A 24,658-nucleotide genomic window follows, 5' to 3' on the forward strand; every position below is an offset into this window, starting at 1 on the left:
AAGGGATCACATCAGACGGGTGCTGTCCACAGTGTCCGCAGGATACTGCATCGAACTGTTAGCTTCCCCAAAACCACCCTCCACGACAAAAAATACATTCTTTGGACCACCAGAAGATCCTCCTAGAGGAGATTGTCAATCTTCTAGCAAAGGACGCGATGGAACTCGTCCCGGGACACCAGGTAAACAAGGGTATCTATTCAACTTACTTCCTTGTGCCAAAAAAAGACAATGCGCCCAGTATTGGACTTGCGCCCTGCAAACAAGTATGTCAAGCCCCAAAAATTTCGCATGACTACTCTCCAAGAGGTAATCCCCCTCCTAAAAAAGGGATTACATGGCAACATTGGACATGAAAGATGCCTTTTCATATTTCCATGTTCCCAGCGCACAAAAAGTACTTGTGCTTCAAGGTGGACAGTCGGCACTACCAGTTCAAGGTACTGCCCTTCGGGATAGCTCCGGCTCCAAAGGTATTCACCAAGGTACTGGCGGTGGCGGCAGCACACCTACGCAGGGAGGCAATCCCAGTGTACCCTTACCTGGACGACTGGCTCATCACGGGGAGACCCCAGTAATTTGCAGAACAAACATTCAAAGAACGATCGACCTCCTCTTCAAATTAGGTTTCTCAATAAACGAGAAAAAGTCAAGTCTGGTGCCAAGCACCTCTAAACAGTTCCTAGGAGCTATCCTAGACACGCAAGAGGGGTTAACCTTTCCATCGGAGGAAAGAATTTGGAATATACTGCTGCAAATTCCGCAATATCAGACAGGTCGCCAGATAACGGTACGCAAAGTAATGCTGGGCATGATGGCCTCATGTATTTACCTGGTCCCCCACGTGCATCTGCGCATGCGTCCCATGCAGAAATGGTTGGCGAAACAGTGGTCTCAGGCAAGTGGTCAGTGGGACGATCTAGTGGTCGTTTCGCCAACACTTGTACAAAGCCTTCACTGGTGGACAAGAGCAAATCTGTCCAAGGGGAAACCCTTTTACGATCCCGAGATACAGGCGGTAGTCACAACCGATGCATGCCTAACAGGGTGGGGAGCTCACCATCTCCACCACACAGCTCAGGGTCTCTGGTCTCACTCAGTAGCCAAGAATCATATCAACCTGCTAGAGCTTCTGGCAGTATTCAGAGCGCTTCAAGCGTTCGAGCCCTACCTGTTGAATCCATCAGTGCAGATCCGAACGGACAGCACTACATCCATGTTTTACCTGAACAAGCAAGGAGGGACTCGTTCGCCAAATCTGTCCAAGCTTGCGCAGATAATTTGGATATGGGCATTCAGACGGAATATCTTCCTGTCATCTCAACATGTTCCAGGGGATTTCAATTCTCTGGCGGATGCTTTGAGCAGGGATCGTGTCTACACAGAGAAATCGTAGAAGATATCTTCTCTCAGTGGGGTTTCCCCACTATAGACCTATTCGCCACAAGCGAAAACAGACCGTGCCCAGTATTTGCATCCAGGTTCCCCCAGCCAGACTCCCAGGGGAACGCCCTGTGGATGAACTGGTCAGGGATGTTGCGTACGCTTTTCCACCAACACCTCATCAGGAAGGTGGTCAACAAGATGAACAGAGAATCGATGATGCTCGTCCTAGTTGCTCCCATGTGGGCGAGACAACTGTGGTTCACACACTTACACAGACTAGCTGTGTGCAAACCCCTCAAACTCCCGGGCTGGTACAACCTACTGTCCCAGCACCAAGGGCAAACGGTGCATCCTCAACCCAACTCAATGAACCTGGCAGCATGGCTTACCACAGAGCTGAATGGCCATCCTAAAAGAATCTAGGAAACCAAACACGAGGTACTGCTACTTTGACAAATGGAAAAGATTTGTTATCTGGTGCCAGAATAAGCAAATCAACCCGGTTGATTGCACTCCCTCTACAATTGTCACATACATGCTCCACATGCTGGATGCAGGACTGGTATTTAACTCACTGAAGGTACACCTGGCAGCGCTGTCGGCATACACCACCTCCCATAACAAAGTGTGGTGGAAGATACCAGTGGTTAAAGCTTTCATGGAAGGAGTAAAGAGACTTCACCCTCCTATTTCAAACCCACCACCAGGATGGGACCTTAACGTGGTGCTATCTAAACTCATGGGCCCCCCATTCGAGCCCATGCATAAAAGCAGTCTCAAACACCTGACTTATAAAACGGCCTTCTTAGTCGCAATGACATCTATAAGAAGGGTCTGTGAAATTCAGGCTCTGTCAGTGCAGGATCCTTTCTTTACAGTTCATAAAGATAAACTGGTTTTACGTACACACCCTAGGTTCTCACCTAAGTTTATGTCTAAATTCCACGTGAACCAGTCAATCGAGCTTCCGGCTTTCTTCCAAGACCCACGAAGCTCGGCTGAGGTGAAACTGCACACCCTAGATGTGCGTAGGGCGGTCCTCTACTATGTAAACAAGACCAGACCGCTAAGGAAAACAGACCAGCTGTTTGTCTCCGTAGGTACAGGCAGAGAGGGAGATCGTGTCTCTAAAGGTGCCATCTCTAAGTGGATTGTTAACTGTATCCAGCTGTGTTACTCCCTTTCTGAAAAAACTCTGCCTTTCACGCCAAGAGCCCACTCTACAAGAGGCATTGGGGCCACTCTGGCTTTCATTGCAAATGTACCCCTTGACACCATTTGCAAAGCAGCTACTTGGAGCTCTATTCACACTTTTACTCAGCACTACTGCATTGGCGCCCATTCCAAGACAGATACTCAAGTGGGACAAGCGGTTCTAAGACATTTATTTGCTCGTGACCCTACTCATATCCCACCTCCTTCTTCTAAAGCTGCGAGTATTACATTTTGTTTCCGAAACTAAGGTACGTCGACAGTGCGTGCCAGTAATGCTATCCCTAGTGTGACGTCCACTGTACCCATGGTCCTTCACGCGTCAAAGTCCCTCAGATTGTGTTTTTTTTTTTTTTTTCTCCAACCATCATAGTCTGACGCAAGTCAGAGTTCCTTCTTCTGGCTGTTGCCATTACTTATTAAAAGTTTAAAGTTGGACTGACTTTCTTCCTGTCCTTTCGACGATCGTACACCTTAAGATCGGCTTTCGAGGACAAGGCCATTTGTCGACGACTCACGTCTCAACTAACTTTGTATGCGGCCTACCTGGGCCTCAGCACTGTACAGTAGGGCGAGTGGGGAGGTCCTAATCCATCTCACTCAGAGCATGCATATTCCCCTATACTTCCTTTTTTATTCCGCCACGCTGACTTCTTTCCATACTTTGGAAAATGCACCTTCCTGTAACAGGAAGTTCCCCTGTGTGTAACTTTTGCCTCCTTAGGGATCACTCTGAAAAACAGTGCAAGTCCTGCAAACTGTTTCAGCCAAAAACTTTAAAGGACAGGAAAACTAAACCCTGGCCCACCAGGCCATGCAGGCTGATACTGCCATGAACATCGAGGGAGCCTCCAGTGATGGCAGCATCGGTGTCCTAAGTGATGCTTAGGACAATCGGGATCCGATGGATTCCAGCGTGTGAGCCCCCGACTCCAACAGGCAGGATGGCGGTTCTGCTATGGAGTCACCCAGCGGCTCAGGCACTTCCACTGCACGCCACACTAAACACCCCTCCTCCCCCCATGGCCGACAGTCGACCACGTCAACCTATGAGCCACACGTGGTGTCGCAGGAAAGATCCAAAAGAAATCTATGTCCTCTGGGCCATCAAGGACACGATCACCACATGACCAGCCCCGAAACAGACGCCATGGTCTGTTTCCAACACTACAAGCAAATCCGGAAATTCCACAGGTTCCGGCAAACATGCGTCGAAAGACGCATTGACTGCTCCCGCAGAAAATTCAAAAATTAGGGAACTCATTACTCACCCCTTGATCAAGGCAAAGAAATAAATAAAATAAAAATTCAAATCCTAGACTCCCACACCCTCAAAATCGTAAGGTTCAAAGGATGGGGAATAATTTCAGGGGCAATTCACCACAAAGCCCTCTGCTCCAGAGCCTTTGCTTACACCTGCTTCCGTAGTGTTACCAAGCTCTTCCCAATGGACCCTGGAACAGTTTAATAGGGTTATGAGAAGAATGTCTAGTTTCGTTGACTTTCTGGATCAACACCCAGATCAACTGACTGACCTTTAGGGGCAAATCGGCTAACAAGCAGCCAGAAGCCAAAAAAGCCTGCCTGGACCTAACACAACCAAGTACATCCACCTATCAAACTGGGTCTGATGACCTATACTATTACGACACTCAAGACCCTCACTCATTAGGAGACCTGGAGGATACAGATCAATATTATGATTATGTAGTATACATCATCCAATCCTCAGACCATACTGACAGCCAGTGGCTGATTACCTTGTGGACAACCAGCTGCAGTATAATGATCTTTTGAAAGCTGTAGAACACTTTAAAATCGGTACCCAGGAAGCTCAAGTCGATTAAGACTCCGTTGAGGGCATCGTCAGGGATAAGAGATCTGCAGCACAGTTCATACCACTGCTCCAATCGGTCCAAAGGCACATTCATCCTTCTCTACTTACCCCCGATCTGACAAGGGGAGTCAACCCATGCATTTTGAAAATGTTTATATCCGACCCATTGTACATTAGAGGGCAGCTAAAGCCCAACTCTCGAAGTGTCCACCACAAGGAAGAGAGCGGGCACACCTCTAGCCTCTGCTGAAGCCTCTCCTGACAAGAGAGCAAAAAGGTAAATCCCAGGCAGGAAAGTAGCTTCCTCGGCTGCTTATCAAGTGAGGATAGCCAAGAGCACTACGCTACTGTCCAGTTATAATGGCCACAAGTGGGATGAGATCTCACAGCAAAAGGACTTGGCCCCAGAGCCCCTAAGGACACAGCTCTTACAGACTGTGGCCAAAGAAAGACGCGTAGCAAGCTGCATTCTTAAAAATAATTTAGACACAGCAGACACCACAGGGTGGATATTTGCTGACTGTACCCTCCATTAAATGCCATGCATGGCTACATCAATCTGGTTTCAAGCTGGAGACCCCGGCCACCCTTTTGAATATGCCCAGCCCAACGCATTACTTGGTAAAGCGGTCGAGGATGCACTGAAAAGTGGTAAGGAGGAATGACCCCCTCAAATCCCTGGGTCAACTCACAAACAAACCCTTTGTGCAGAGAGGTGGTTCTAATGCATGCTGGTTTAAAGGACTGAACTTCCAGCGGTCCTCCAACTACAACCAGGGCCGGCAGAGTTCATCCTGGGGGTTCCTAATCGGGGCAGTCCTCCCAACATCTTCGAAGGGGCCACAGAAGATCCAGACATAGAGTTCCTCCTCAAGAGGAGGCTCCGCCTGACCCAAGCATTGACCACCCACTCCAGGTCCCCTCCCATGCCTCTCCAGTAGGTCTCATTTCACCCACGCATGGGAGGGATCACATCGGACAAGTGGGTACTTTGCACCGTGGCGGGGCTATTGCATAGAACTAATACAAACACCAGCCAATGAGCCACCAAGACAAAGACAAACTACAGAGGAACAACAGTGCATTCTGCTAGAAGAGGTCAAGCACTGCTTCTAAAGGACGCCATAGAATCACCCCGGCAAATGCAAACCAAGTAAACAAGGGTATTTATTCAATGTACTTCTTTGTGCCCAAAAAACACCTAACAATGTGACCTGTCCCAGACCTACGCCCTGAAAACTCCCATGTCGAGCCACAAACATTCAGCATGACAACACTACAGGATGTATTCCCACTGCTGAAACGGGGACTACATGGCAACCTTGGACATGAAAGATGCATCCTTTCATATTTCAATGTTCTAGTGCACAGAAGATTCCTGAGCTTTAGAATAGCGAACCAACACTAACCTTCGGCATAGCCTCCGCTTCAAGGGTATTCACCAAGGTACCAGCAGTAGTGTCGGTGCACCTATGCAAAGATTTTATCGCAGGGTATCCTTATCTGAGCGACTGGCTGATAACCAGGGAATCCCTCCCATTTGCAAGTAAAATACCCAAAGAACAATCCATCTTCTGTTCTAATTGGGATTCTCAATCACCAAGCAAAAATAGACTGGGTCCAAGCAAAACCAAACTGTTCTTAGGAGCGATCATAAAGACAGGAATGCAAAATATGCTGCTGGAAATACCTCAGTATCTAGCCGGTCGCCGAATAACCGTAACCAAAGCAATGCGCTTGCTCGGGATGATGGCTTCATGCGTTTTCCTGGTTCTGCACGTACGGTTGCACATGCGCCCAATGCAAGAGCGGTTAGCGAACGGAGGTCTTGGGCAAGCGGTCAGTGGGACATTCTAGAGGTTGTTTTGCTAACCCCAGTTAAAGCGCTACACTGATGGACAAAGGAAAATCTGTTAAAGGAAAAACCATTTCACAACCTTACAGTGCAAGCGATTACAACACTCACCGGGTGGGGATCCCGCTACCTTCACCACACAGTGCATGACCTGTGGATCCAAATCGCAGCCTAAAATCACTTAAACCCTGTGGAGCTGCTAGAAGTGCTCAAAGCCCTACAAACCTTAGAGTGCATCTAAGGGGTCCATCAGTACAAGTACCCACAGACGGCATCTTTTACATAAATGCGCAGGGAGGCACACACTACAAGTCTGTCCAGACTGGCCCAAAGAAATGTGGGTACTAAAGCAGAACGTGTTCCTAGTGTCTCCATGTTCCAGGGGAACTCGATTCTCTATCAGACTCGCCAAGCAGAGATCCCCTACCCGAAGAGCACGAGTGGCATCTCAGCAAAGGATGGTGATAAGATGCACCAGAAACTATTAACTCCAATCGTGGTTGCTCCTATGTGGGCACGGCAAATTTGGTTTTCTGCATCTGCGCAAATGGCGATGTGTGATCCAGTCAAAACTCCTGTGCCCCTTTAACATGCTCACCCAACACAAGGGGTCGGGGGGAACAACATTACAACATCATCCTCAATCTATGAACTTAGCAGCTTGGCTCCTGAAGTCATAGAATTTGGTCATTTAAAACTACCTCGAAGGTGTATGGAAATCATCAACCAAATACCAGACACTGTTACTTTAACAAATGGAAAAGATTTGTAATATGGTGCCAGTCCAAATATGTAAACCCTATTGAATGTTGCCCATCACACATTCTTCATTACATGCTTCACTTACTAGACTTTGGCCTAGTATTCAACTCAATCAAGGTTCACCTAGCGGCTCCATCTGCGTACACCTTCTCGGAACAAGGTGTCCTGGTGGAAAGTCCCTGTTATTAAGGCTTTTATGGAAGGAGTAAAGAGGCTTTAACACCCCCCACCCCCTCCGCTAAGAACAGACCACTGTCTCCATAGCACCTGCAGGGAAGGCGATCACGTTTAAAAAAAAAAAAAAAGAAATATGCTATCTCCAGATGAACAGTGAAATTCATACAGCTCTATTCCCTATAAAACAAAACTCTGCCTTTCACACCAAGCACTCGCACTACCAGGGGTATAGGAGGGAATTTGGCCTTTATTGCAAACGTCCCGCTGGACATCATTTGCCAAGCAGCTACATGGAGTTCCATGCATACGTTTGCTCAGCATTACTGCATTGAAGCACATTCTAAAGCAGATTCACAGGTGGGACAAGCGGTGCTGAAACATCTATTTGCTGCTGTGTACCTTCTCACAACCACTTCCTTCCCCAGACACTGCTTGCTAATCTATGCATAGCATTTGATCTAAGCAGATCCACAAGCCTCAGAAGGGATACCGTAATCGTATGTATGATGCTTGTATCTGCTTAGATGCACACGTGCCAACCCTTCCTCCCCTGTGGAGTAGAAGATGCATAGGCGTTTTTTTTCTGGCTTTATCTGCTTTATTACATCTGTACTCGCGCTGCACTTAATGCTACCTCGTGTCAGAAACAAAGCAATCTGAGGGAGCTTGACGCATGAAGGACCATGGGTACAGTGGATGTCACACTAGGGATAGTATTACTAGCCTGCCCTGTTGACGCCCCCTTTTTGAGTTTCGAAAACAAAAAATGTAATACTCCATGCCTACCACTAGATGTTGGCCTATGCATAGCATGTGAATCTAAGCAGATACAAGCATCAGAAATATGATTACAGTGATTTATGTATCCATTGTATTTTTCCCTTTCAGATTTCCTTCCTGGGGGGACTGATAATCAATGAAGGCATCAACTGGTTAATCAAGAACATAATTCGCGAACCTCGACCATGCGAAGGTGAGAATTGTTGCATGGTTGGTGGTTCTGAGGGAGTGTGTCGTGTCCTAGGGGTGGGTCATATCCGGCTCAAGAGGCAGCCAGAGTGTGTGGCCAGTATATCATAGCTGAGCCAGTTTGGGCTTGGTATTGAGACACCTGAGAGACAGTATGGCACTAAGAAGTGTGTATGGGGGGGGCTTTAGAGTGGGGCAGACCAGTCATGGGAGGAACAGTTGGAGCAAAGAGTGGGTGGGTTCACAGAGTAGGCACGCTGCAGAAACCAAGGGACATTGACATGGATAAAGGACTGAAGATGAGCAAATCTGTTAATGAGGGAAGACTCAGGTACGTGTTTGTAGGCCCCAGAAGCAAACTGAGCTTTGACGATATCCTGAAAGAAGCCTAACATATGGTGAGGCAGACCTAAGCGGGTTTACACAACATGGAGGGACATCAGAGGCAGTGGTGGCGGTTCAGACGACTATTCGGGGGTTGGTGGTGAGGAGGAGAGTAGCATAGGGAGGCTCACGCACCAGGAGAGGGGGGGGTAAAAGCACCTATTAGGGTGCACAGGAATGGGGTATGCTGCAGACACCAGAGGTTTTAGGACCCACAGTGGCTGTCCAAGAATATGGAGAGTGCACATAAGTGAGAGGAGGGAAGAGGTGGGGAGCCAACCTATGATGGCACAATAGCATGCTGTAAGGTATGTGATATGAAGTAGCAACAGTGGGAGCTTGCATGAGGTCATCGGAGGTTGAGGAACTGCTGGATGGCAGCAACCTGTGTTGTCCATGATCTGGCCAAGGCAGAGGAGAGATTGCTCAGTTAGATGGCTGAGTGGGAATGCTGATGAATGCCTGTATGTGACGTCCAAGGTGCTATGTGGGAGACATTCTGCTTGTTTTAAGGTGTCTCTTGCATGTGCAGAAACTTAGCTGCACTCAAAGAATTATGGAGGATGACGTTGAATATGCTGTCCTTTGAGCAACTCCAGTGGTGGGAATTAAACTGCTGCGTGGGTGGCATGACGGACGGGACCATCCTTGGCATACTTTGGAACAATGGGAAGCAGCTCGGTCTCGCTCATGCTTGGTGTTTATCTAAGCGCTTTATTGCTGGGATAACGCCTGTAGGCCTCAGATTCTACATTGAAATGATGAGTCTTCCTAAATTGTTTATATGTGTGATAATGTGCCAGAGCAGTTGGCTTGATGGGGACCGCTGGTGGGGGAGAATGATGGTTAATAAACAAATGTTGGTAAAGCTTTATTCAGTATTTGTGCTATCGAAGTATATTACATTTAAATGCAAAATTACACATGAAATCGAATACAACTTTTAAAAGCCATGACTTTAATAATCACAAGCTGAGAATACACACATAATCTAAAAATAGCATTAAAACAGTTGTACATGCTTTCCCCCTCTAATACTGACCAGGCTCTACCGTCTCAGCCATACCCTGTGCACATATTTGACTGAGATCAACTTTTCACATTTCTTATTTTTTCCTACAGGTGATTGCATCTGTAGCCCTCTGAATACCTTTCATTCAGAGGGATTGTGTCCTCCGACGTATTCCTTATCTTGATGGATCATCTCCAGCTTGCTGGCCTCGGAATTTTTTTTTCAGTTGACGGCGCTGTGCGTCGACGTCCCTCGACAGCCTCCGTATCGGCGCCAACGTCATCATGCATATAAATGGACTTGCGCAGCGTCAGTTGCTCAGTTCCGTTTTTCCGCACTTCGTGGGCCTCGGAATCGCGTTGCTCAGGTCGTTAGTCAGATATATTCTTCATTATTCCTCGAATACCAGCTCTTACTCGATGGCTTCCTCATCCGAACCGACGACTCCACGGTCCGGTTTCAAAAAATGACGAGACTGTGGAAAGAAAATGTCGTTGACGGATCCTCACAGGATCTGTTTGTGGTGCCTGGGATCGGAGCACCAATGTTCGGAGTGCTAGGACTGTGCATGTCCATGACGGCGAAAGCCTTGAAGGAGCGTAACGGGAAGCTTGAGAGAGGTAAGACAGTTAAAACTCCTTCGAGTTTCCTCGGCAGAGTCGAGACATTCGTCTCCTCGCCGACACAGGAAACATTCTCGTTCTAGGTCTCGAAGCAGTTCCCACCACTCTTTGAGATCCAAGCATTCAAGTAAGAGACGTCGAAGATCCTCTTCCTCGTCGTCTTCTGTTTCTCCGGAAAGAGTCGCCTGCCCCACAAAACATAGCTCTCAGGCTGAGTGGGAGGAATTCCGTAAAGGGATGCTTAACGTCTTCGAGAAAGCGGCCCGACCCCCTCGAAGACAGCTGAGGGTGATACCCTGGGTGAAAGACCCAAAAAATCAAAACGCTGCGAGTCCTTGCACCCGGCGAAAGAAACTACTCGAGAGTTCCACTAACCCTCGAGCAAAGGCACTCTGCCATCGACGCCACAATCGAAAGTCCCTTCGCATAAATCTGCGTCACCGACGCCATTATCGAAGGGCTCATCGACGCATAGGTCGATCGAATCGACGGAGTCTTCGACGCCGAAAAAGAACAAACCCACAGCTGTCACTACCTCTTACGCTCACCTGGTTCCCACAGGGGCGTCGATCGGACCCGGACAGCTGCGGTCTCCACCAACGTGATGCGTAGTGAAGAGATGACAGTCTGGACTGGCCCGCCTAATCTTGTCTGCTGGACTCGTAGAAGTATTCTCCTGCAAGTGGAGAAAGGGATTTAGCCACCCGTGGACTTAAGTGATGGCCCCCCCCCCACTGTTCTCGTTCTCCCCACTAATCACCTCCAATATCCCCTCTTGGTAACCTCACCTTATGTTTTTAAATGATGAGCTCTCCATCCTGCATGGCATGCAGGGGCGCGTAGATACCAGTTACTTCACTGGTTTGAAGGTACTGGAGGAGTTCCGGAGGAATATTGACTCCAGTGTCTAATAAAGTTCAGCGTTCAATATTTCCGATGTTCACTCTTGTTCCATTCCGTCGTTAGGTTGCAGCTGGGTCCAAAAGAATATTGCCTGGAGGCAGCTGATAGCGTTCAGGTAAGAGTCTTTATTACCAAACACTGTCCAGTAAAAGTTGCATGAGTTTAACTTGCTGTTTTCTCTCCCTTTATAGGTACGGCATAGAAAGATGCAGTGAATTAAAGGATAATACCTCCGGTGGTAAAGAAGGTAAGCCTATGGTGGCAAAGAGATTGTCTTTGTCGGTTTTCTCGGCTCACTTTGTTATTCCTTTTGTTTTCCCCCAGGTGCTGGGTTTCGACGAAGAAAATGGAGGCAGCGCTGAATTTGATGCAGTGGACTGGTGAGTATAACGCGGCGCTGCTGCTGGCAAAGCGACGCATGCTGAAATAATGTCCTTTCCAGGCTCTGAGATGTGCTGGGTCCGGAATCAGGTAAGGAATCAAATAATGTCTGTGATCTAACCTCTTCTCCTTTCTTTTCCTTTTGTCTAGGAGCTCCGGATTCGAGGCGGGCATGGCAGAAGACTGGATGCTGACTTGCAGACATAGTGAGCGTTACGCTGCTGGATGCAGAATAACACGAAGCATGAGCTGCTGTTCGGGCGCGGTTTAAATAGCCTGCAAAGTAGTCCCAGGTAAGAAGTTCCCCAGAACCACACCCGAGTAAAAAAATAGTCCCTGTAATAAAATAGTCCCATCCAGGCTTCACGTTGGCTTGGACTCTTTTGCAGCATGGTCTGCATAAGGTAAGTTAAGTCTGAGCCTGGCGCCTATGGCACCAGGACTGATTAATATGATGAGCCTGGGGCCTAAGGTGCCAGGACTGAATCCAAACAGCCCCCAGCTGGGGCTGTTGTGGTTTTAATGAGTATCTGGATGCCTGCTCCCAGGGCTGATGGACTCGATCCGGATGCCTGGGGGTAGGCATCATGACAGCACTCCCCCCTCTCTCCAAGGCCCCTACTAAATTTGTTCTTCCCCTTGGCCCTGGCTTGTCTGGGAAGTCCCGATGGAATTTTTTCACCAATCGAGGAGCATGAACGTGGTCACTAGGTTCCCATGACCTTTCTTGTGGTCCGTAACCCTTCCAGTCGATTAAAATAAAGTCTTGATTTAACCATTTTAGAGTCCAGGATGTTTTTTTACCTCGAATTCAGGTTCTCCATCTATTAGGATGGGGTCAGGTGGTTTGGTTAATCTTGTCCCGGGTTGAACTGGTTTTAGAAGTGAAACATGAACGACAGGATGAATCTGCATATTAGAGGGTAATTCTAATTTAACGGCCACTGGGTTGATAATGGCCTTAATGGTGTAAGGTTCAAAATATCTAGGATTAAAAGTCTGAGTTCCTTTCAGAGGTATATGTCTTGTAGCCAGCCAAACTTGGTCTCTGATTCGATATGGTGGGGGTCTCACTTCTATGTTGATCAGCATTGTTCTTGTATTTCTCTTTTGCTTGTTTCAAATGTTTTGTTGCCTCTTTAAAAGCTTGTGTAATGGTAGAATGCAGATGAGTTACTGCCGGCATTTCTAAATGCTGGGGCGAATCGAGTTCTGAGGTTCGAGGATGATGTCCATATATGGTATAAAAGGGGCTTTGTCCGGTTCCTGAATGTACAGAGTTATTGTATGCGTATTCAGAAATCCATAAAATGTCTTTCCAATTACTTTCGGTTTGGTGGAGCATACAACGTAGGTATTGTTCAAGAGTCTGGTTGGTTCTCTCCATCTGACCATCGGTTTGGGGATGGTGACTGGTTGATAACCTTACGTCGATTTGTGCCAATTGACAACACTTCTGCCAAAATTGCAAAATGAACTTACTACCTCGGTCAGAGATCAATACGGAAGGAAATCCATGTATTCGAACAATATTTTCGAGAAATTCCTTGGCCAAGATTGAAGCAGAAGGTAATCCTTTTTAAAGGAATAAAGTGGGCCATCTTGGAAAAAAGATCCACAATAACTAGAATGGTGTTGAATCCATTACATGGCGGTAGATCTGTAATAAAGTCTAAAGACAAAGTGTGCCATGGTGTGGGTGGAATATCTAAAGGTTGTAAAAGACCAGCTGGTTTCTTCTTTTGACTTTTGTTCTGAGCGCAGATGCCACAAGACAGTACAAATGACTTTACATCTTTTCGCCAGGTGGTCCACCAGAATTGTCTTTTAATTTTAGCTTCAGTTTTTGCAATACCTGGGTGCCCTTCCATCAGAGCCTCATGGTAATTGGAGATGACTTGTTCTTGTAGTTCCTTGTGTGGTAGAAATAGACGCCCTTGATAGTAAGGTAGGTCATTGACAACTGAATTATCTGGGCCCTTTTTAACCCAGTCCTGCAGGGCTGCTGAATCGAAAAGTTGTTGATCTTTAAATGAATATCTTCTAAGGTCTGTAGAGTAGTTATCCCAAGAATTCTTTGTTCAGGAATTATAGGCACCGATTCTGGGTTCGAATATGCTTCTCCCATCCCAATTCGGGATAAAGCGCCTGCCTTACCATTCTTACAACCTGGTCGATAAGTGATCACGAAATCGAATTCGGCAAGGAATAAGGCCCATCGAAGTTGACGCGATGATTGGGCCTTGGCTGTTTTAAAATACTGCAAGTTCCTGTGATCGGTGATTACAGTAATGGTATGCCTGGCACCGAGAAGATAATGCTGCCAAGCCTTGAAGGCGGATATGATGGCTAACAACTTTATCGGTAACCGCATAGTTTAAATCGGGGGACGAGAATTTTCTGGACCAAAATGCTATTGGATGAAGTTGACTGGTTTCCGGATCCTTCTGGAACAGGACAGCCCCCATGGCTAAACTGGATGCATCGGTTTCAACTATGTATGGGAGCTCGGGGCGTGGATGCTTTAAGACGGGTGCCGACGTGAATTTCAATTTCAGTTCTTGGAAGGCTTTTTCAGCCTCTTCGGTCCACAAGAAGCGTTTGTTTTTTAGCAAAAGTGCTGTGATGGGGTGTAAAACATATGAGAAGTCGGGAATAAATCTGCGGTAGAAATTGGCAAATCCAAGCATGCTTTGCACCCCTTTAACTGAACTGGGTGATGGCCACTTGAGAATTGCGTCCACCTTTCGAGAGTCCATTCGGACTCCTTTTGGAGTCGGGATAAATCCAAGGAATTCCACTTCTGTAGCATGACACATTTTTCCAATTTTGCATATAACTTGTGCTGGCGTAGTTTCTCAAGGACTGCACGATCGTGCTTAACATAGTCTGATTCTGAGGAGGAGTACACTAGAATATCGTCTATGTATACGACAACACAGACGTCAATGAGTTCACGAAGGACATCGTTCATAAAATACTGGAAGGCTGCTGGTGCATTGCACAACCCGAAGGGCATCGCCTGATATTCGAATAATCTGTACTTGGTGCGAAAAGCGGTCTTCCATTCGTCGCCCTTCTTTACACGTACAAGATGATATGCCCCTTGGAGATCTAATTTAGTCTAGATGCAAGCATCCTTTACTTGGTCTAGTAGTTCGGGGATCAGAGGCAATTGATTTCGGTTCTTCACTGTGATCTGGTTTAATGCGCGGTAGTCTATGCACGTTCTGAGGTCACCTTCCTTTTTGGGCACGAAGAATAAAGCTGAAGATGCGGGGGACTTGGATGGACGAATGAAGCCATTAGCAAGGTATTGGTCCAAATATTGTCGTAGGTGATGGTTTTCGGGTTCCGTAAGGGCGTAGATCCTACTGCATGGAGGTTGTGCAATGGGTATGAGGTCGATTTGACAATCGTATGATCTATGAGGTGGTAAGGTGTTTGCCAGTTCTTTTTGGAAAACATCCTGGAATTCTTGATATTCCTGAGGTAATTGCATGACTGGATTAGCAACTGTGGACAGGCTTTTGTTCAAGGTTTTTTCCGGGTAACAGGTGTGTGCACACTCTGGGAAGGTTACTCTCTTCTCTCGCCAATCAATACAAGGATTATGTGTTTCCAACCAAGGTATCCCCAGTATTATTTGGAACTGCGGGGCTTTGATTGTCAAACACAATAGTCTCTCGATGCCCATCTTGACCCAACAGTGTCATCTCTGTGGTGGAATAAGTTACAGGCTCCGAGGCAATTTCAGTTCCATCGACTGTGGTGATAACATCCAAAGTGGTCTTTTTGCAGAGAGGTAGATTCATCCTAGAAGCCAATTCATGGTCCACATAGTTTCCTACGGCCCCGCTATCAATGTATGCCCTAACTTCGTGCATACGTGATGGCTGCCTTGGATCAATAAGGACCATTGGTATGATTAGGTGCGAGGTCCGAGTGTCCTTCTTTAAGCTCTGCAAGCGGACCTCTACGCTTGTCGGGCGTGTTCGTTTCCCGAATCGTGCTCTGTTTGATTTCTATCAGCAACTCTGACTACTTTCTTGGATGGTTTTATAGGGCAATCCCGTAGAAAATGTCCTGAGGCCCCACAGTACAGACACAACTGCATCTGTCGTCTCCTTTCTCTTTCTTTTTGAGTTAAGGGTCCCTTAACCCCCCCCCCCCCCCCCCCCCCCGATCTGCATTGGTTCTGATGCATCTGTTTCTTTGGGAGTAACATTGGGTTTAACCAATACCCTATTCTCGAACTTAGCTCGATCAGCTTTTCTATTCTGAAGTCGGTGGTCTAGCTGGACCACCAAGTCTATATATTCTGTGCAATCCTGAGGTGGGTTCACAACTTGGGCCAAAACATCTTTGAGTTCACCCCGAAGTCCACGATGAAATCATGTAATTCTCTTTACCTCTGGCCATCTGGTTTCCACCACCAACCTATTGAAGGTTGCGATAGAAGTTAGCAGGTCCTGGTTTCCTTGTCGTAGGGATAGAAGTTCGTTATCCAGGGCCTGTCCCTGTGAATGTCTGGCGAATAGTCTTTCCATGCTCAATTGAAAACCCTGAAAAACCCGAAGAAGAGGGTCATCCTGGTTAACTAATGGAATTGACCAATCCGCTGCGCTGCCACTAAGGTATGACCGTACAAAGGCTACTTTGGCTTGGTCGTTTGGGAAAGCTCCTGGTCTGCATAAAAAGTGCAAGCGGCATTGGTTTCTGAACACGGCTAACCTTTTCGGGTCCCCAGCAAAGCGTTCGGGTGGAGCTAAAGGAATGCTCCCTGGTAGAACCACTTGCATAGTGCTGCTCGATGAAACAGGGGTTGAATTCCCCCCAAGTCCAGGTAGTGGTGTTTGCCTGGCTTGGTTTTGCAGCAGTTGTCTGGCAAGATCATCAGTGCGCTCCTTTGACACAATCAGTTCTCTCCTGAGGGCATTAGTTTCTTGGCGCGCAGAGTGTACTTCTGCCCTAAGTTCTCCTAACAATTGGGCTAGTTGGTCAGTTTCTGAGATCTCCATTACGCCCGGGTGGGGATTTGTAGATAGGCTTCGTGTTCTGTTACGCTCACCTGGTTCCCACAGGGGCGTCGATCGACCCGGACAGCTGCGGTCTCCACCAACGTGATGCGTGAAGAGATGGAGATGACAGTCTGGACTGGCCCGCCTAATCTTGTCTGCTGGACTCGTAGAAGTATTCTCCTGCAAGTGGAGAAAGGGATTTAGCCACCCGTGGACTTTAGTGATGCCCCCCCCCCCAACTGTTCTCGTTCTCCCCACTAATCACCTCCGATATCCCCTCTTGGTAACCTCACCTTATGTTTTTAAATGATGAGCTCTCCATCCTGCATGGCATGCAGGGGCGCGAAGATACCAGTTACTTCACTGGTTTGAAGGTACTGGAGGAGTTCCGGAGGAATAATGACTCCAGTGTCTATAAAGTTCAAAGAGTCCAATATTTCTGATGTTCACTCTTGTTCCATTCCCTCGTTGGGTTGCAGCTGGGTCCAAAAGAATACTGCCTGGAGGCAGCTGATGGCGTTCAGGTAAGAGTCTGTATTACCAAACACTGTCCAGTAAAAGTTGCATATAACTTGCTGTTTTCTCTCCCTTTATAGGTGCAGCATAGAAAGATGCGGCGAATTAAAGGATAATACCTCCGGTGGTAAAGCAGGTAAGCCTATGGTGGCAAAGAGATTGTCTTTGTCGGTTTTCTCGGCTCACCTTGTTATTCCTTTTGTTTTCCCCCGAGGTGCTGGGTTTCGATGAAGAAGATGGAGACAGCGGCGAGTTGAAAGATGCAGTGGACTGGTGAGTATAACGTGGTGGTGCTGCTGGCGAAGTGACGCGTGCTGAAATAATGTCCTTTCCAGGCTCGGAGATGTGCTGGGTCCGGAATCGGATAAGGAATCAAATAATGTCTGTGATCTAACCTCTTATCCTTTCTTTTCCTTTTGTCTAGGAGCTCCGGATTCGAGGCGGGCATGGCAGAAGACTGGATGCTGACTTGCAGACACGGTGAGCGTTATGCTGCTGGATGCAGAATAACACGAAGCATGAGCTGCTGTTCGGGCGTGGTTTAAATAGCCTGCAAAGTAGTCCCAGGTAAGAAGTTCCCCATAACCACACCCGAGTAAAAAAATAGTCCCTGTAATAAAATAGTCCCATCCAGGCTTCACGTTGGCTTGGACTCATTTGCAGCATGGTCTGCACAAGGTAAGTAAAGTGACTGATTTCTATGATGAGCCTGGCACCTAAGGCGCCAGGACTGAATCCAAACAGCCCCCAGCCGGGGCTGTTGGGGTTTTAATGAGTATCTGTATGCCTGCTCCAGGGGCTGATGGACTCGATCAGGATGCCCGAGGGTAGGCATCATGCCACTACCTCAGAGCCAGTGGTTATACCCAGGGCCTCTAACACGACTTCGAGAATGTCATTGACAACCTCGAGTAGGATTCCGATCCTCTCGAGTTCTTTGAGGCCTCTTCCAATCTTCTCGACACCTTTTTCTGTGTTTTCGAAGCCTTTAACGTCCCTGTCGTCAACGTTTTCTCAACCAATTATGACAAATTTAGCCCCTTCTGCTCTGGAAATGGGATTTAAGCCATTTCCAAGGTCTGATCATTTCAGACCTTTTGTCTTCAATTTATGAGGAAGGGGAGGATTCGGATAAAGAAAGACCCTTTGGGTTGCAGAGATCGGCAACACCTGAACCAGAGGAATTTACCTCTGAGGAAAATGGGTTAAAGGATCTTCGAGAATCCTTACATGAGGCAAGTGGGTTAGATACTTCCCCAGAAATAGAATTTGCCAAACCAGACCCAGGGGAACATGCTGAGACCCCTTACAGAATTTTAATGGCAAGAGTTCTAGAATTCATGGGTTGGTCTACACCTTCACCTGCATTCCAACAGGATGACCTTACAGACTTTCTAGTTAAAGGCCCACAGGAGGATCCTGTGGTTCCATTTCACGTTGCATTACAAAGAAAAATATTGGCTAACTGGGGAAACTCCTGAGGTTATCTCAGCGGTTAACAAGAAGTTATCAGCCAAATATAGGGTATCTACTACTGACCCTGAATTTTTGTCTAAACATCCAACTCCAGAGAGTCTGGTTGTTCAAGCAGCAACTGCATCAGGCAGTAGATCTGCATACCCTACTGTTCCACAGGACAGGTATGACAAAAGATACGACTCTATGGCTAAGAAAGTCTTTTCTGCATGTAGCATGGCGTTGAAATCTATTAACGATACTTGTACGCTTGCAAGGTTCATTCATACACTTTGGGAGTGTGCTTCATCAGCGGCTGGCTGCCTCCCAGAGGGAGAAGAAAGGGAAGCGTTTCTGAACATCATTAAGGATGGTAAAGACGCAATGTGCGAATCCCTTCAAACTGGCATTGATTCTTCTGACATTATCAGTAGGGCCATGGCGGCAAGTACTACAACCCGCAGATTTGCGTGGTTGCGAAAGTGTGGGTTTGCTTCAGATGTACAAGCCAGACTTAAAAATGCCCTTTGGTGGCTCTTCTTTGTTTGGTAAGAAGGCGGATGACAGCCTAGAATAGTTAGACATCCAAAGCAGCAGCAAAATCCCTTAGAGCGGATCTCCGTCAAACGCCATATCGCCCCTCAGGAACCTCTTGGAGAGGTAAGTCCTTTAGCTTTTATTCCGCATTCGGAAAAGGCAGAGGACAGTCGGTTCAAAGAGGTCAAAAAAGATTCACCCGAGGTGGACGGGGTAAAAATACAAAAGCCGCAGCAGCAGCAGGTGCCTCTTTACTCTCAGCATCTGCATCAGCCGCCTCTGAGAACTCTCCTCACAAGACACCAGTAGGGGGCAGGCTAACTCAACATCTGACGGAATGGCAGGCTATTATGTCAGATGCTTGGGCATTGGAGACAGTTGCCCAAGGTTACTGCCTGCATTCCTCAGTCATCCACCGGTGAAAAGCTCTCGGAAAGTTCCAGATCTGCTCCTCTTGCAGGAAATTGTAGACCTGCTGGAGAGAGGTGCCATAGAACTGGTACCTGTAGCGGAGAGGAACAAGGGCTAGTACTCCCCCCAACCCCCCCTCCTCCCTCCCCCTACTGCCTAATACCGAAGAAGGACGGAGGACTGAGACCTATCTTGGATTTACGAGAATTGAACAAGTTCCTCATAAAGGACAACTTCAAGATGGTAACTCTCTCTCAGATCCTTCAGGCCCTCCAGCTCCAGGACTGGCTGGTATCTCTGGACCTTTAGGATGCTTATTTCCATGAGCCAATCCATCTCAAACACAGGAAATACCTGAGGTTTGCAATTGGTGGCTCTCATTATCAATTTCGAGTTCTGCCATTTGGGCTGACCTCCGCCCTGAGGGTCTTCACCAAGCTAATGTCGGTTGTGGCTGCAAGTCTAAGGAGGGAAGTGATTCATGTCTACCCCTACCTGGACGATTGGCTCATCCGAGCTGTATCCCCGGAACAAGCTCAGATCCAGCTAGATTATGTCTGCCACTTCCTTCACAAACTGGGCTTCTCCCTCAATTTAAAGAAGTCACAGATGATACCATCACAGAGACTCCAGTTCATTGGAGCGGTCCTGGACACTTCCCTGGGAAAAGCCTCGCCACCAGAGGTGAGGGCTCAAGATATTCTGCAGATGGTCACCAAATTTCAAAATGCCCAACGTCTCACAGCCTTCGACTTTTTGAGGTTGCTAGGTCTCATGGCATACTGCATCTTCCTTGTGCCAGAGGCTCGCCTGAGAATGAGATCGCTTCAGTGGGCACTAAGAACTCAGTGGTCGCAATTCTCAGGGAGAATGACAGATCTCCTTCAGGTTCCGGACAAGGTGGCTCACGACCTTCAGTGGTGGGCCTGTCGGGAGAACATTTTGAAAGGAGAACTGTTTTGTCAACCATGGCCGGAGATAACCGTAGTCACGGATGCCTCAATCACGGGGTGGGGAGCCCATGCCAACGACTTGACCATCAGCGGTTGTTGGTCTCCATCGGAGTCCAGACTACATATCAAACTGTTAGAGCTGAGAGCAATCAGACTAGCGCTGAAGGCTTTTCTGCCATCTGTACAGGGGAAAAATGTCCTGATAATGACGGACAACACAGTGGCCATGCACTACCTCCACAAAAGAGGAGGCGTAGGATCACTGCCTATGTGCAGAGAGGCGATGCAGCTCTGGTTTTGGGCAATCCAAGAAGGAATCTCTCTATCGGCAGTTCACTTAGCCGGGGAGAAAAACTTGACGGCGGACGCTCTGAGCAGGCAGAGTACAGTCTCCCACGAGTGGGAACTAGCTCAGGAAGTCCTTCAACAGATCTTCACCCTTTGGGGAACCCCTCAAGTGGATCTGTTCGCCACCAGCATCAACGGGAAGTGCGATCAGTTTTGTTCAAGGCAATTTCCCCCGAGAGGAGCTCTAGGGGACGCGTTCGTAGTGGACTGGGCGTTTCCACTTCTGTATGCGTTTCCTCCAGTCCCTGTCATTCCTCAAATGATCAGGAGGTTGAGAAGGTTCCGGAAAGCCATGATCCTAATTGCCCCGGACTGGGCCAGGAGAACGTGGTACCCGGACCTTCTGGACATGTCCATCTGCCCTCCAATTCGTCTTCCACTCAAGGAGAATCTTCTGTCGCAGAAGGGAGGTCAGGTTCTCCATCCAGACATCAGAACCTCAACCTTCACGCTTGGTTTCTGAAAGGTTGAGATACAAGGATTGGGACCTCCCAGATGACGTCATGGAGGTGTTGCTTTCAGCCAGAAGGCCAGCAACAAAGACTTTATACCGCTGCCGTTGGAACAAATTTTGCAGCTGGTGTAGAGGAAAGAATATCAATCTTTTCATGTGGTACACCAACAGTGTTATCTTTTCTACTCTATTTGGCAAATTCGGGCCTTCAGGTTGGCACTATCAAGGTCTATCTCGCAGCTCTATTGATCTTCAAGCGCACTGCAGAGGAGCCATCGTATTTCAAATTACCCTTAGTAATACAATTTCTGAAGGGATTAACCAATGTCTATCCTCCAAGACCATTCCAAGTACCCTTATGGGGCTTAAATTTAGTCTTAAATTTCCTGATGGGTACTTATTTTGAACCACTCCACTCTTGTTCGCTAAGGTAACTGTCTTATTAGTGGCATTGACATCTGATAGGAGGGTGAGCGAATTACAAGCTCTATCTTGTAAACCCCCTCATACAATTTTTCATAAAGACAAAGTGAAGCCTAATTTCCTCCCAAAGGTGGTTTCTGAATTCCACATCACTCAGAAGATTACCTTACCTTCATTTTATCCCCCTCCCCATCCGGGGAAAGAGGAAGCAAGGCTACATAGGCTGGACCCAAGGCAGGCTTTGAGCTTTTACATCAGCAGACTTGCTAGGATTAGGCAAGCAGACCAACTGTTCGTAGGTTACTCGGGGCACAAATTGGGATTACCGATAACAAAACGACCATTTCCAGATGGATTATTTTGGCCATTCTGGAATGTTACAAACTGGCAGGGAAAGAGCCTCCTCAAAATTTTAGGGCTCATTCAACCAGGGGTATCGCGGCTTCTTCGGCCCTCCAAAGAGCGGGTACCGATTCGAGACATATGTGCGGCTGCCACATGGTCGCCTGCACATACCTTCACAAGATTTTGCAACCTGGATTCCTCCTCTAGCCAAGAGACTAGATTTGGCAAAGCTGTGTTGCACTCTGTTCATTCTTGAAGGGAAACATGGCAATTTTACTCCCACCTCCAGTTACTCACCACTGCTATGGGAGTCTATCAAAATAAGGAATACGTCGGAGGACACAATCCCTTCGAAGAACAAGTTACTTCTTACCTGGTAACGTTCTTTCGATAGGATGTTCCTCCGACGTATTCCTCATCGCCCCTCCCATCCATCCCCTCAGTAAAACTTCCCTTGTGGTTACAGCTTACGCGCCTTCAGGGTCAATAACCAATTCATGTAAAGCAACTGTTAACGTCAAAAAGGAACTGAGCAACGGACACTGCGTGAGTCTATACGCATTATGACGTTGGCGCCGATATGGAGGCTGTCGAGGGACATCGGCTCGAGGGACATCGACGCGCAGCGCCCTCTACTGAAAAAAAAATTCCAAGGCCAGCGAGCTGGAGATGATCTATCAAGATAAGGAATACGTCAGAGGAACATCCCATCGAAAGAACGTTACCTGGTACAAAATGAAGAGCAGACACACATGGCGCCCCACAGATCAAGAATTCACTGCTATTTTGATTACTCCAGTTTCTCTTGAAAGATGCCCTTGCATGGTCTCTGCTGTAAGATCATAAGAGCGACTGTGCATGGCTTGGAGAAATGACATCTAAATAGTGTTCATAACCACAACCTTCGTTGACCTGCACATACTGTGGCCAGAAGAAGGCCTTGCACAGGTTGCCTCCATTGATCTTCAGACTTCTCCAGCATGGGGTCTGGCATGGATTCACATGCTCATGAATATTCCCTGTCGCAAGGCTGGGAATCCTCGGTAAAAGAAAAAATCAGTTTCAGTTTAATTTCTGAGCTGTCTTTCTCCTAACAACCAATCACTGAGCTCTGTGTCATACCGTCCCCGAGCCAATGACTGCTCTCTACCTAAGCCCCTCCTCCAGCAGCCATCTTCAGATTTTTACCACACGTTCAAGTGTTGGGAGTCCTTGTGCTTGGCACTCGTGCTTTTACTGCGTATTTTTTTTTTTTTTTTTTTGGAAGTTTACTCTATTTTCCGTCAATCGAGCTGGTATGCTCCATCAATCTTCCTTCCGATTAACTGGGTGTTACGCGCACCTGGATTCCACAGGGGCGCCGAACGAAGCTGGACTGCAACGGTCTCCACCAGCGTGACTCGTAGTGAAGTGATGAGCGACTGCACCTGCCCACTTAGTTTCGTCTGTCTGGCACATAGGAAGATTTTCCTAGAGTGGTGAAAATGACAAGTTAGCTGACTGATAGAAGGTTTAACTTCTGCTTCCTAACCACCTTGTGTTCTCTTTACTGTGTCTCACCTTATTGTTAAGAAGGATGGGCTTTCCATCCTGCATCTGAATGCAGGGGTGCGTTGAGACTTGGGTATCCAATTAACTTACCTGATCCCGTAATCTTATGGCAGAGTTCCAGACAACAATGACTCGGAGGTAAGTTTTATGCCAATCCGAAGTAGCATGCAATGCTTTAGAGTTCTGGTTGTCTTATAGTCCACTCTTGTACCATTTCTTTATAGTTTTGTTTCCTTGCAGAATTGCCGAAGACAGATGTCTCTTCTTCGAGAGAAACAAAGTAAATGCCAAGGTAAGATGCAGTATTTGCACCAAGCGAAGAAAAAGGTCTTAGCATGCAATAATGTTCATTCGCGTGATTAGTGAATTGTCCTCTTTATTCTGCAGGTGTGGCACTTCCCTGGAGCGAAGTACGTGTGATGGTGATTCGTGAGACCACACGTGAATATTGCCTCGGGTAAGTATCTTGCAGCGTGAGATTGAATGCCTTTAAGCGAGAGGAGCAGCTCACCTGTTATCTTTTCTTGTCTTTTGCAGATGAGGCAGCTCCGAGCGGCGATCACGTTAGAATGCCTCGTTGGATCGCATGGACGGACGTAGCCTTGGCGAGTATCGCGCTTATGCTATCTTGTATAGCGCGGGTAACTGGTGTTCCTTTTCTTGCAGGTGCGGCAACTCCCGGATGATTGCGATGGAGAATGGTAAGGCTCTTGTTCTAATCTGTTTTTCCTTTCCTTCCTCTGCTGGTTCGGATCAAGAAGAACAGGATGGGCGTGGCTGAAGACTGGACTGGACTGGAGCTGCAGGCACGGTGAGCCTTGCGCTGCAGGAGTGCAGAATAACACGAAGCGTGCTCTGTAATCCGGGCGTGGTTTAAATAGCCTCCCAGAAGTAGTTCCCAGGTAAAGTAGTCCCTGTATCACACCCAATGAAATGGTCCCTTAAATAAAGTAATCCCTCCAAACAGCCCCAAGGTGGCCTGTGCATGGTTTTACCACTTGATGACTTGATTTGCCTGACAAGGTGATATGAGCCTGCCGCCAACGGCGCCAGGACTGAGTCCAGGAAGCATTTAGGCAATCCTTTGGGGCCTTACAGGTCTCCATGGGTGCCAATACTCTGGGCAGTCTGGTCTGCTCCTGA

At 47.6% G+C, this 24,658-nt stretch overlaps 1 protein-coding gene across 1 annotated transcript in view; it reads left to right on the top strand.

Moving 5' to 3' along the window:
• DOLPP1 (dolichyldiphosphatase 1) overlaps window positions 1-24,658 on the top strand; it is a 158,252-nt gene that overhangs the window by 44,464 nt on the left and 89,130 nt on the right. Inside the window, exon 3 of the mRNA XM_069609216.1 lies at window positions 8,118-8,202. Coding sequence (XP_069465317.1) covers window positions 8,118-8,202 — 85 coding nt within the window. The remainder of the gene's footprint in view (window positions 1-8,117; window positions 8,203-24,658) is intronic.

Source organism: Ambystoma mexicanum, chromosome 8 (assembly GCF_040938575.1).
Source record: "Ambystoma mexicanum isolate Mex_15411 chromosome 8, UKY_AmexF1_1, whole genome shotgun sequence".
Lineage (NCBI taxonomy): Eukaryota > Metazoa > Chordata > Amphibia > Caudata > Ambystomatidae > Ambystoma > Ambystoma mexicanum.